Below are 14,926 nucleotides of genomic sequence, written 5' to 3'. Positions count from 1 at the left end.
TATATAGTTCACATACTGCCCCTGCAAACCATAACGTTTGGCCAGCAGGAGTGAGCCGCGGCACAGTGAACTCCACCACGGAGTGGCGCTGCTTCATTACGGATAACACGTGAGGACATTCTCTGGCTATAGGCTATTATAGGCCTACAATGGTTTAAAAGTGATGACGTCTAGCAGCCTATCAGCATTGCCAAATCTAACCAGCTGCCACAGAGAAAACATAACACAAACAACCCCTATTTGACCAGTTGTATAATAATATGTTATAACCTAGTTGTATACATCTGCGTCACTCATCATGACTTATTTATTCAAAACCCGCTATGTGATAAGAAAACTTGAAGCGCATGTACTGAGATGAGTCCCTTAATGACCTAAATTCAGATCCATGTTTATGCGCAAAAAACGTGGGCACCCGGGATGCCTACGATGTGCCTTTACAGAAAACTTTGCTATTTGATGTGTTTTTTCATAACTGATGTTGACCCACATTCTCATCATGCCAATTTCCGATGCTGAGATTCTAGCAAAAACAGCTTCTGAAGGCAGAACGTGGTGGAGAGGAGGAAGGGTGGAGGGAACGTTAGTCACGGTGAGCTCCGCCTACTTCAATGTGCTAGCCCCCTCCCTCCTCCCTTCTTATCACAAGGCCTCTGACATTTGCATAGAATGTGTGTCAGTAGGACATCGTGTTCGGTGGCTCACATGCCGCGCGCACATGCAGCGGAGCTTTACCAGCATTCCAATGTCGAGTGAGTCCAACTGTCTCGCCTCCACTCTAGCTCTCCACCAATGAAAACGTGAGAACGAATAAAGAAAGGTGGAGTAAAAGAGGTGGATGAGATATTCTAATAGAGTGTGACATAGGCATACAGAGAGAAAGAGAGAAAAAGAGAGAGAGTGTAATCCCTAGCATACAAAACCTACGACAGAGATTGAAAGGAACAAAAAAAACGGGGGCCAAAAAAAACTGGTCACATTTCTCAGACACCTGAAAACGTGCTGGTTAGTGTGGGCGAAGTGGATTGCCTATTAATGGGTGTGCTTAAACTACTCCCACACGTCTGTCTTTGGAGATGTTGATGGTAACTACACTGGCACTAGAGCTGAATGCTTGGAATTTATTTTCAAAGAACGTTTAGTTCAGCCTACTGTACATCACACGACCTACGGACACCAAGCGAATCAGGCTACGGGCAACAAAGGCACTGAACCTGTTCGCAATTACGCACATTGGAGACGATTTGTAACTATTTCGCCAAACCGAAACCTGTTTAGGTTTTGCTCAACTTTAAATCAGTTTTGATATCTTTCACACTTAACGGGTTTGAAGGACCTGCGCACAGTCTCATTGCTTTTGTCATTGGGATTGGCTACCCACTCTGCTTTCTTAGCGGTTCATGACTGTATGACCTATATCAACGAAACTCCTCATTGACGCAGAGAAAAACCAACATTAAATCATTTTAATACCGTTTATAAATCAACCAAACACCGGAAAACATGGAAAACAGCCCTGGTGAGTTTCATTACGTTATTACCAATCTATGCTATTGTCAGTTGTCAGTTGCCTATACTGTACTTGTAAATTAACACTACTGAGTAAATGTAATGTGTACTATGTGGGCATTTTCCTTCACTGTGTTTGGTACATAGGCTATACCTTGCGTGCGTAATGGTAATACGCAGGGCAGTTCCTGTGATTGTCTTTTTAAAATGTTATTATTTGAGAATGAATGAGTTGATTGTTCATGTCATCATGTATTGCCAGCGGCTACACTGCATATCCATATAAATGGATACATGAATGAAATGTAATTTATGAAGCTTGATCCATAAACCTGAAGGTTGCCAAGCCTTCATTTAGTTGTAGAGGTTCTCAAACCTCTCTTCGGGGACACCCAGCCCTTCCATGTATTTGATCTATTCCAGAGCTAGCACACTTGATTCAAGCAATGATTTATATATACACTAGATGACTAATAGGGGGCGCTGTGTTGAAGCCATCTCGCCTCCATCTTGGCACACCTACACCGTTGTAAAAAGTATTTGGGAAGCTATAGAAATGTATTATGTATTATTTGTAAACATTCGTTTTTGTCACATGTATTATATTACAGACACTGTAATGCATACTTTTAAATTATATTATGTGAGCTAAACATGAAATAAAAAATAATATACAAATATTTTCCTTAAAGGTTAGAGTTTGGCTGGGGTAGGTGTCATTGTAAATAATAATTTGTTCTTTAACTGACTTGCCTAGTTAAATAAAATACATTAAAAAAAATAAGTATATCTTTTTAGAGATTACTAACCAATCATAAATACATGTAATTTTGTCCTTGAAGCATTTAATTGAAATACTGTACAATTCCATTCATTCCTATGGAGGACTGCTCTTATTGGGGAGTGTCAATATTAGTTATCCAGGGTTTATGTACAACATTGGAGTCATCTTGTCAACTAATCATCAAGCCTTTTGCTGCATTTACAACCAAGTGGGAAGGTAATATTTACCACATACAACTGGGACAAATCCACTTCAACGACCCTCCAATGCATTAATCTAATCAGGTTGCAGCAGTCTGTTTTTTTCACCCATGGTGTCGTAGCAGACTGCTGCAACCTGATTGGCTGAATGCGAAACGCAACAACCGGGACTAGCATTAGCCACTTTAGCATGGTGGAGGAAAATGTTTTTATTTCCCGCCTTCTCACCATTAAATCGAGTGAAGCACGAAATCGACGCCTTTGCATCCTGAATGGAGAATGGTTTATGTACGAACCGGCCCACGGGGGATGGCGGGTGTATAGCTGCATACATTCCCTTTGGATGATAAATGAAACGACTCAATATCGCCAACCGATGGCCTTTGGGCTACAACTCATGTGCAGCACCGGTCCGACCTTACATGCTCTGTCGTGCTATAGCTGGGCTATCCTTCTTGTGCCTAGTCAGTTTCTAATCATACAATATTATTTTAGGGATATATTGTTACTTTACATCATTTGGAACAACTTTGATTCTCTGTTGCGCAGATGCACTTTGTGCTTAAAGTTGCCTTGACTTGGAGAGTTTAGAATTGTTGGCGCAATCTAATCAAACCGGATGACGTGGGGAAAACAAAGCCATTCGAATCCTTTCATCAGCACTACTCCAGAAAGGTGTTCCCGTCTTTGACCTGAGATTGCGTGTTTACGGGTCTGTGACTCATTGACAGACTGGTCACGCTCCCTGTCTAGTGACTCCCCTCTTGTTCAGCGCTGCTGCGCAACCTTTTGCTCTCTCAACACGTGTGTCAATAACCTATCACGCCTATTCCATAGACATGTGAGCCAAAGCAATTTATTAAGGAACTGGTCATGACTTGAAGGCCAACTTTTAAGAACAAACAGCTATTTAAGCCAGATCCAAATTAAATAGAAGGGGAATAGGTCACAAAAACTGTTTTATCATTATCTTCCCTGATGGATTGCATATGCCAGCAGAGCTAGTCAAAACAATTTTACCAATACTATATAATAAGATATTTAAAAATACGAGATATGGAATACAAAAAGTATTTATGCAAATATGAATTACACTAAGTTAAATTAAATATATGTTTGGGTGACAACCATATCCTATTGGCTAATGGATCACTGGCATCAGTGGAATGATGCCCACAAGCCCACTCTCAATAATGAGTAGTGGTCAACCTTAATTTCAACAGATATGTTGACCTCCATAGAACATACATTCATAGCAGTAAATTCATCTCTGGCAGGACACAATATGGGGGTGGTTCCCTAATAAAGGAAATCCCTGTACTAGGTGACTACATTTACCACTCACTATTCTAAAGTGAATGATATTCTAATAGCATTAATTAAATATTCAATACACAAGCATTGCATTTTGAGTCAGGTGCCACTGATAATAGGAAGCAATTACTATAAACGTAATGTTATTAGCCTACACAGTTGAGGCTGGAATAACTCCATTGCCAAAGATACAGTATTTCCCCGAAGACAGCAGGTAACGGGATTGTGGCATTGGTATGGAATTACCGCGCCCCCTATTTACAGCCATGTCCTCGAGTCTAATAAGTATCTGAGCCATTACATGCATGGCAACCGTCTGATAATGGTGGACATCATGCTCTTGATTTACCCGAGTGCATGCCTAGCGCGACATCACGTGCATTAACTTCAGCATCCACGTGCCGCGCGTGATTCCCACCCCGCCCTCCCGAATTTTTTCGTCTTACTCGCGCGCTCCCGGCTTACTCACAGCCTTTCCGGGGGACTCCTGTTATGCCTTTGCAAGAGATTGGTCAGTGTCAGAACGTTTATCAGCCTATTAACTAGGTTTGTGTTTATTTCTTTACGCCGATATATTTTCTTTGGGAAAGACAACTGAATAGTATGACGTATTATACAGTATATCCAATATAGCGGATATTGTGATACATTTCTTATACATCGTATCAATAGCCAAAATGTCACGTGTTGAGGATAGCCTACATTGTAGCAATAGTCCACTCATTGATATCACAAATGACCCTGACAAATAAACCTAACTAGCGAACTCAAAAACTCGAACATTCTGTTTGAATGGTCGTCTAGTCTGTCTGTATTATATAGCTATAATATGTTTGCTTACTATGTCAAAGTATCTATAGGCTTCTACTCCAAGATAATTGTTGTATTGCCCTACTTCTTGTGCCAATAATTGCACAGACTATTCTGTTTATATGAGTAACTGGAAAATATATTATTATTACTCTACTGGTATTTAATGTATTTTTGTTTTTAACCAATTTTTCCCTTCAGAATATCAGTCTTATTCACTGTAATTTATTTATAGAGTCACTCTTTCAGTAAACCACCAAACACTTACAAATGAAGGCCAATGAGATTATAGATTACACAAGGAGACAGTGTCTGGAGGGAACAAGGGAAGGATGGAGTGAGTAAGGGTGTTACGGGTCACCGAGAGAGGGAGGGCATTGGTGTGACTCACGTTGTCGGACACTTCCCTCCAACCCTGCCCACTATCAGATTAGCTCACACATGAGTCTCCTCACCTGATTTAAGCCCTGGCCGTTTAGCTGACTTCCCTCTAAGCACTGGAGATAAAGCTGACCTCAACCTCAGTGACAGAGTATGGAGGTTCTACAACAGCAGTGGCTATGGTACCATTATATATGTGACTTTAGGACAGGGGGGAAGGTGAGAAGCCTGGTTATCAGATGGGAAGGGATGTGGGCTTTACCTTGAATAAACTCAACTCATAGTCATTAGATTGTCATGTTATAAAGGACATAATTACAATATGGTTTATGAACTATTTGGTCTTTATACAATTAGGGTTAGAGGTAAATAAAATAAATTTCATATTTGGTTTGAAAGATATGTATTTCTGTCCAAGCTGAGTGTTTTCCCACCTGACTCTTACCTCATGGCCAAGTGGTCCACGTGCCACCCCATTTCACGAGAGGGTAAGGAAGTTAGTAAAGGGCGTTTCCTTATAGATATGCTATACATATGGTATACAAACATGCCACCTGGCTGATTCCCATCTAAGGGTGGATGGGACTCCCATGAAAGAGGAAGGAAGGAGGGGTTAGTTACTGTCTATTTGTTTAAGCTAGCTCTGTGTCATACAGCCTTACCCCACATATCACATGTCGTCACCTGTGTCATAGTGTAGTGCTCCAGGCCACACTCAGGTTCCTGGTAAATTACTCTTTCTCTGCCATAGAGAAGGCCAGGCGTCAGGTTACCCTCACAGTACTGCCACCTGACACTGGAAACCTAACCAACAACTCAGGACTATGTGAGAATCACTGGAAACAACTTAGGTGGGTGTGGAGCCTAAACTTCACATGGGGCTGTATGTATGTGGGGATGTGAGAGGATAAAGAGGAGTGCAATAGGGCAGTGTGTATGTGTGTGTGTGTTGGGGGGGGATTTAAAGTCAGACTGTCAGGTAGCGTAGAGGAAGCCACATGCAAACAGTGAAGCCCCAGCAGAGTTAATCTCCGTCAGTCAGTGTTGACACGTGCTGGCAGAGGAATTACAATCAGGCACACTCAATTTAAGCTAAACAGACATTCCCAGCCAGCAGCACGTGTCTCCTCCAGCAGAGAGAGAAAGACGGGAAGCAGGAGGCAGATCTACATGATGTTTCATAGATAATTCAAGGTCCCCGGGAAAAAGGGGGTAAAGGATGCAAATATGAAAAAAACTGACAGTCAAGATATTGGAGTCATATGCTATTGAATTTGCAAATTTGTCTGACCTGTATTGAAAACATAAAAGTCTGATTGAAATGATATGCAATCAGGTGTGTAATCAGTCAGATAACTACAGTTGAAGTCAGAAGTTTACATACACCTTAGCCAAATACATTTAAACTCATTTTTTCACAATTCCTTCACATTTAATCTTAGTAAAAATGTCCTGTTTTAAGTCTGTTCGGATCATCACTTTATTTTAAGAATGTGAAATGTCAGAATAATGGTAGAGAGAATGATTTATTTCAGCTTTTATTTCTTTCGTCACATTCCCAGTGGGTCAGAAGTTTACATACACTCAATTAGTATTTGATAGCATTGCCTTTAAATTGTTTAACTTGTTTCGGGTAGCCTTCCACAAGCTTCCCACAATAAGTTGGGTGAATTTTGGCCCATTCCTCCTGACAGATCTGGTGTAACTGAATCAGGTTTGTAGGCCTCCTTGCTTGCACACGCTTTTTCAGTTCTGACAACAAATTTGCTATAGGATTGAGATCAGGGCTTTGTGATGGCCACTCCAATACCATGACGTTGTTGTCCTTAAGCCATTTTGCCACAACTTTGGAAGTATGCTTGGGGTCATTGTCCATTGAGATTACCCATTTGCAACCAAGCTTTAACTTCCTGACTGATGTCTTGAGATGTTGCTTCAATATATCCACATAATTTCCCTTCCTCATGATATCATCTATTTTGTGAAGTGCACCAGTCCCTCCTACAGCAAAGCACCCCCACAACATGATGCTGCCACCCACGTGCTTCACGGTTGGGAAGGTGTTCTTTGGCTTGCAAGCATCCACCTTTTTCCTCCAAACATAACGATGGGCATTATGGCCAAACAGTACTATTTTTTGATTCATCAGACCAGAGGACATTTCTCCCAAAAGTTTTATCTTTGTCCCCATGTGCAGATGCAAACCGTAGTCTGTCTTTTTTATGGCGGATTTGGAGCAGTGGCTTCTTCCTTGCTGAGCGGCCTTTCAGGTTATGTTGATATAGGACTCGTTTTACTGTGGATATAGATACTTTTGAACCTGTTTCCTTCAGCATCTTCACAAGGTCCTTTGCTGTTGTTCTGGGATTGATTTGCACTTTTCGCACCAAAGTACGTTCATCTCTAGATGACAGAATGCGTCTCCTTCCTGAGCGGTATGACGGCTGCGTGGTCCCATGGTGTTTATACTTGCGTACTATTGTTTGTACAGATGAACGTGGTACCTTCGTGCATTTGGAAATTGCTCCCAAGGATGAACCAGACTTGTGGAGGTCTAGAATTTTTTTTCTGAGGTCTTGGCTGATTTCTATTGATTTTCCCATGATGTCAAGCAAAGAAGCACTGAGTTTGAAGGTAGGCCTTGAAATACATCCACAGGTACACCTCCAATTGACTCAAATTATGTCAATTAGCCTATCATAAGCTTCTAAAGCCATCACATAATGTTCTGGAATTTTCCAAGCTGTTTGAAGGCACAGTTAACTTAGTGTATGTAAACTTCTGACCCACTGGATTTGTGATGCAGTGAATTATAAGTGAAATAATCTGTATGTAAACAATTGTTGGAAAAATTACTTGTGTCATGCACAAAGTAGATGTCCAAACCGACTTTCCCAAAACTATAGTTTGTTAACAAGAAATTTGTGGAGTGGTTGAAAAACTAGTTTTTATGACTCCAACCTAAGTGTATGTAAACTTCCGACTTCAACTGTAACTGCATGAATTGTAACTCACATAATAAGGTTCAAAGGAACTGATGTAACACCTATGGGCTTGCAGTTGGACATAGCCTATGTGTAAGAATGCTTTAATTTGCTTGTTCTGTCACTGAAAAAATCATTCAATCTATGTGGGCACGGGTTTGTGATACATATAACTTCTCTTGACTGAGTAAAACACCAACAAAACAGCTTTGTATGTCGCCCCCTCTGGGTTTCCGGAGACTCAGTGGAATGCATGGCAGTATACACACAGTAGCCTGCTCTGCCTTCCCTCTGTACGTACAGTACTAAAGCCCTCTCTCTTTCAAACGTGAGCTCCCAGCTGCCTGTTATTGTACTGCGGCTGTTGTCTACACGGGACTGCGGAAAGCGCCTTGTGAGCCCTAACGGGAACTGTGTCAGGAGTCCATGTGAGTCGGCGGTCAGGTGGCTGGCGGTTTGAGCAAGCTCCGGGCGTGCCGCCAGGGGGAAAAGCAAGGCTTGTTTTTAGAGCGAGGAGGCAGCTGGCTCCAGGATGGCTGGCTCAGTGTACACGTGAGGGGCTGTCGCTCTTCTCGTACACAGAGCACGGTCTTTACAGTGAGGGAGGGAGGGAGGGAGTAATGAGACATTACCGAGTTAACATCCCCAACTTGCTTTCGAACATTGAAGAATTTGAGTAAGAACTTTGAGTAACTTATATAGCCAAGAAATATTTGTATCAAACCCTGGCCATTGTTGGAATTGTTTTATTATTTTGTTTTTGTATAAATTCAAGGTCCCACATCATCTAACACTGAATTAATCAAAGCTAGAATGAAAATGCTTATTTTGAAGTCTTATATGCACATTTTGGAAAAAGACTATTGACAAATATCAAGTCAGTCCCCAGTTAGATTTGACCTCATTCTCCAGGCACATTCTGACCTTCTTTGACCTTTTATCGGCTTCTTTGAGACTGGTTATGGTTTAAATGTCGACTACACAGGCAGGAGGTGTGTTCATGTTTGGTAACCCAGCCAAGTAAAGACAGGCACCTAATCAAAGTAGCCTATTGCTCAACACTTATCTGTTAGTTGACCTACCTACATTGTGTGCCTGTCTGTGTGCGTGTGGAACTATTTCAACACAAATATAGATATTGATCTATGCATGTTTGCACAGATAGTTTGCTGGCAGCATAGCCTTCTGTCTGCTTCCTTGTGACACGGTGACAGCAGTGACACTAACTTCTCTCTCTCTTCTCGTTGTCTTTGCCCTCCAGGTGGTGTGATACTGTATGCTGGCTCATCTGGTAGTGCCAGCCCCAGCCCTGGCAGCCCCTCCAGCGGGTACCAGACCCAGTCCCCCCGGTCCTCCCACTCCCAATCCTCATCTCCTGAGCCTGTCTCCTTCCCCGAGATCGGCCCTCTGAAGAGAGAAAGAGGGGAGAACAGGGGAGGACCTTCACCCAAACTAGTCTTCCAGTTCCCTGAAGCCAATGCCTCTACAACCACTACATCCTCTGGCAATACCTACGCCCACCCTATGGTGGCCAAGAGGCCCTGCGGCTTCACTGGCACCTTCACCAGTAAGTACCACTTCCACTGGCTTTTAAATTTTTTCTTATTATATTTGTTTATTGTAATGTCTAACCAATCATTCCTCTCTTTGTGTACCTCACAGAGACAGGAGGCATGGTGCTCCTGTGTAAGGTGTGTGGGGACATCGCGTCTGGCTTCCATTACGGCGTTCACGCCTGTGAAGGCTGCAAGGGTTTCTTCCGCCGCAGCATCCAGCAGAACATCCACTACAAGATGTGTGTGAAGAATGAAAGCTGCCTGATCATGCGCATGAACCGCAACCGGTGCCAGCACTGCCGTTTCAAGAAGTGTCTCTCTGTGGGCATGTCCAGAGATGGTAAGAGAACATTCCATCTATATCTGGCATCATTCTCGTTCTTCAGTCACACCACCTTGATGCCCCATCCGTTCTCTCTCTCCTTCATCTCTCCTTCTGTTCTTTCTTCCACTCCTTCTCCATCTCTGACTGATGACAGAAGCAGCTGAGGAGTCCCAGTAGTATTCAGTCCTGGGAAAAATAGTTGCAAATACAGTTTATTTTTGTCAATTAGGTCACAGGCCACTTCATTATACCATCTGTGTCAGATTGAAAGTGTTTGCACATCTAAAGTCTATAACATACAGGCATGTAGCCTAGTGGTTAGAGCGTTGGACTAGTAACTGAAAGGTTGCAAGATCGAATCCCTGAGCTGACAAGGTAAAAATCTGTCATTCTGCCCCTGAACAAGGCAGTTAACCCACTGTTCCTAGGCTGTCATTGAAAATAAGAATTTGTTCTGAACTGACTTGCCTAGTTAAATAAAGGTAAAATAAAAACAATTACAAATAAATGTAATAGGCCATGTTCTAATACTGGTAAACTATTCAAATATTATTGGATGTTGGTACAGTTAGAGGCTCAGCTCCATCCCTCTCCTGTATGGCATCATTTCCCTACAGGCCACCGTACCCTCCTGAGATCTCTAAACTAGGTGATAATAAATCATCTACTTTTCTGGAGCAAACATTTTGAGGTGACCTATAAAAGGAAAACGTTAGTGAGGAGGAAAATTACCCGCCATTGCACCATTGCACCATTGCACCATTGCGCCAATTACTGAAAAGGCTCTATTATCACAGCATAGGTGTTGCTTTTTTTGATACCTTTGATATTTGAAGATTTAATGTATGAATACAAGGCATTCATTTAAAACTACATTTTTGATGTCACTCATCTAACCCATTTTCCCTTTCCAGCTTTTTACCCTTCACTCTCATTCTCATTCCCTTGATCCTTAACTCTCATTCAATCATCCTCTTATTTCCTTCACCCCTTTACTCATACCATATTACCTCCTCACCCTCTTACTCCTTCACCCTCTCAGTCCTTTACCTCCTACTCTCCTCTACGTTGACATCTCCTCTCCTCCCTCACTCTGTCACTCGGTCAATGACAATGTTTACTCCAGCTGATCCAGTAACCTATTTTCATAGAGAAAAGAACGAGTGCTTAACAGAAACACAGAGAGGGGCGAGGTAGAAAGAGGAAGAGAGTGATCAGGATAGAGGGAGCAGGAGGGAAAGAGATTGGGGGAAGGGGTGTAGCATAGAGTAGCAGACTATAAATAGCTTTGGCAGAGGAGGTGCACTATAGAGAGGGGGATGGGACGTTTGGAGAGATAAAGAGGGGGATGAAGGAGTCAAATGAGGAGAGGAAAGGGGGTGGTATACCATGTCATTTGATGGTTGATTGAAACAGACTGGTTATATAGAGAGGAGAGAAATCTCCCCCAGCTCTCTGTACCCTGTAGGATTAGTCAGTAATCATGCCATACAGTGATTGCACTCCCAATCAGTGTCAGGGAGTAAAAGATTGAATTAGATAGATATGTATCAGGTCACTGCTATACTAGCTCTAGTAACTGCCATCGGCATTATCAATTCATTAGCTAACTTATTTTCCCCTTGTCCTCCTTCTCCTCAGCTGTGCGTTTTGGGCGTATCCCCAAGCGTGAGAAGCAGAGGCTATTGGACGAGATGCAGAGCTACATGAACAGCCTCAACGAATCAGCATCCATGGAGATTGACTCCTCACCTTCTTCCTCTGAGGCCCCAGCCAGTCCAGAATCTGGAGATTCCATTTCCTCTGCCTACCACAACATCTTCGCCCAAGAGGATGTGAAGCCAGTAATCAAGATGGCCATCAACATCAACAACAACAATGTCCGCAACAATCCAGCACATGAGTCTGGCTACTCTCACCCGGCACACCAAACCCACTCCCATTCCAACCCCTCTCAGGGGTACCAGTCACACCCCACACAAAGCTACCAGACCCACTCTCACTGCCCACGCAACAACAATGTTGACAACGCCCAGTATACCTACCAACCATCATCCAATCAGAGTCAATGCCCAATGTCCAATGGAAGCCAGTCCGCTCAGACCTTCCAAGCCAATCAAAACAGCTTTCCAGCCGGCAAGTCTCAAAACCAGACTACCTGCCCCTGGAAGTTGAGTGGAGGTGCCAAAGTTCTGGTGAGTCTCATTAAAATACGGTGTATTTCCTTAGTATTACTATATATACAATACGCACATGATTGTAGGAGTGTCATAGAGCCATTCTAACCCTCTCCCTCTCTCTCAGGCGTGTCCCCTGAACGCATGTCCCGTGGCCCCCCGTGATCGTTCCAGCCAGCAGATATGGGAGGCCTTCTCCCAGTGCTTCACCCCGGCCGTCAAGGAGGTGGTGGAGTTTGCTAAGAGCATCCCAGGGTTCCAGAGTCTCAGCCAGCATGACCAGGTCATGCTGCTTAAGGCCGGCACCTTCCAGGTGCTGATGGTCAGGTTCTGCTCGCTGTTCGACCCCAAGGAGAAGACGGTGACCTTCCTGAACGGCCAAACATACCCCCTGATGTCCCTGCGGGCGCTGGGCATGGGCACTCTGCTGGACGCCATGTTTGAGTTCAGTGAGAAGCTGGGAGCTCTAGGCCTAGAGCCCGATGAGATGGCCCTCTTCATGGCTGTGGTGCTAGTGTCTGCTGGTAAGAGACTCATAAGAGACACACTCTAAATCTCTTAAAAAAGCACATATGTTTTGTTTTGCTTTTTTCGCGAGCCATCTAACCCTCTCTCCTCTCGTCTCGCAGACCGTTCAGGTATGGCTGACGTTGTTGCAGTGGAGCAGCTTCAGGAGAGTCTGATCAAAGCCCTGCGCTCGCTCATCACCCGCCGTCGCCCTGACGACAGCACCCTCTTCCCCAAGCTGCTGCTGCGCCTGCCCGACCTGCGCACCCTCAACAACCTGCACTCCGACAAACTGCTGGCCTTCAGCATCGACCTCTAAGGGCCTGGAGGAACCACAGTCCACAGGGACACCCACTGACTATCGGACCCCCGAAAGGGGCAGTCCTCTTGGGAAACACCCTCATGATCCCTTCACTCCAGCCATAAGCCACCAGCCAGTCACCATCAGGCTCTCTTCAATGAGCTGTGTGTGCTGAAGCTGGGACTGGGGCAGAAGCATGGTTGGACAAGGTGAATGAGTGGACTGAGAGGCATCTCAAAGCAAGATGGAGGAAAAGAGGAGGGTGGAGACTCTTGAACTATGACCTCATGAACAATACTCAGAGCTGGTAAAATCTCTAAAAGACTCATAGACTTATAGTCTGCTGAACAAGTCGGTGTGCTGTGAGTTAAATGGCAAAGCACCATCTTAGACCAACTCAACTCCCAAAGTTGAGGGACGAGGGTCTAAAAATCCTCCATTACCCATAACTCCCGGTGACAGTGATTGAAGACCAAAATTCTGTTCCATTCCTCCTCTCTGATTCCACGCTTCACTATGTCCTTCTGTCCGCAACAGACAGACAGGGGCAAACCAGCAAGAAGGAAGGACACCCTCTTCACATGAGAAAGGGAAATACACACAAACTATATATTTTCTTCCTACACATTCACCCTACACAGGCTGTTCAATGAATAACAAAGCACTTCCCATACATCAACACACATCTGAAATCAACCCATATGATAGAGCAATAGCAATGTATAAAACACACTATTAGATCCCTAACTGACTGTGTTATACACTGTTATAATGACCTAAGCTATTTTCAAAATCACTTCATCAGTCTTTTTGGAAATCAAATATTTGGGATTTGATGAGAAAATGTATTATTTACATTTGTAAGAATTGAGATTAGGATGGATTGTATTTGTATGCTGTAATCAGGGAGACACTATTTGGACATTTTAGACCATATTTGTCGGGTTATGTTTTAAGGTATTCTATTGTTGTACATATTGGATATAATATTTGTGACTGGTTCCTACTCCATTTGTTTGAGTTGATTGCTGTATGATGTTAGCACCATTGAAGACAAAGCAAGGGTGCTATGTTCAAGAGGTGCCCGATTGTTTGGGTGATGCAAGGTGTGCATCTACTGTATGTGTTCATTGGTCTTCCCTGGAGCATTACAAACCCCAACCCTCATTCTTACCGCAACAAGAGAGCAACCGATGGAACCATGTGCACAAACCATGTCAAAAAGTGTTTGATTTGAACCTATATTATTGAAATATAACTATTGTTAATTGATCCATGCATCATCTTGTGTATATTTTGTAAATGTTTCATGTTTAAACTTCTTCCATAGAGAACCAATATTAAATGACATTATATACCGTACTTTATCTGTATGACTGTTCTTAACTCTGACTTTTTTTGTGTCATCGACTTACATAAAAGCCACTATTACCATTAACTCTACCAAACATATCATATAAGCACACAAGCTAGAGATAAACACACTCATCCTCACAGAGCAGATATAACAATGAACCATGCAGCGACAGAATGCTTAGGATGCGAACCGTGTACAAATATATTTGATAGAATATAATGTGGGTAAATGTGTCGAGTGTTTCTGAAATTGACTGAGTAGATGAAGTAAGTTATATGACCCAGCCCAGCGCTACTTGCCGCAGAGCTAGATACATACAGATAAAAGTTAATACAACGGGACGTGTCCACAGTGTAACTGAAATCTGTGCTTTTCTGGAGATTAATAAAAGAGAACAGCGATTATGATTAGTGAAGAGAGAGAGAATCTGTGTGTGTGTGTGCGTGTGTAATGCATGTGTGTGTGTCCTGATATTAAAAAGATGATGATCAGAGAAAGATACAGTGAGCATTCAGAGCTCATCTAACATTTGAGGACCCACAAGATACAGTGCCTTACAAAAGTATTCATCCCCATTGGCATTTTTCCTATTTTGTTGTAATTTAAATTGATTTTTATTTGGATTTCATGTAATGGCCGTACACAAAATAGTCCAAATTGGTGAAGTGAAATTTTTAAAATTACTTGTAAACGGAAAAGTGGTACGTGCATATGTATTCCC

General features: G+C 42.9%; 1 protein-coding gene across 1 annotated transcript; it reads left to right on the top strand.

The window, feature by feature from the left end:
* Window positions 1-854: 854 nt before the first annotated feature.
* On the top strand, window positions 855-14,210 carry LOC139535877 (nuclear receptor subfamily 1 group D member 1-like). The gene is made up of 6 exons (XM_071335759.1): window positions 855-1,519; window positions 9,244-9,549; window positions 9,645-9,878; window positions 11,505-12,058; window positions 12,168-12,564; window positions 12,670-14,210. Exons 1-6 carry the CDS (start codon window positions 1,504-1,506, stop codon window positions 12,864-12,866), a joined length of 1,704 nt encoding a protein of 567 aa, XP_071191860.1. The 5' UTR covers window positions 855-1,503; the 3' UTR covers window positions 12,867-14,210.
* Window positions 14,211-14,926: the final 716 nt, after the last annotated feature.

The sequence above is a fragment of the Salvelinus alpinus genome, chromosome 12 (assembly GCF_045679555.1).
Source record: "Salvelinus alpinus chromosome 12, SLU_Salpinus.1, whole genome shotgun sequence".
NCBI classification, from domain to species: domain Eukaryota; kingdom Metazoa; phylum Chordata; class Actinopteri; order Salmoniformes; family Salmonidae; genus Salvelinus; species Salvelinus alpinus.
This window is presented reverse-complemented; position numbering and strand designations above follow the sequence as displayed.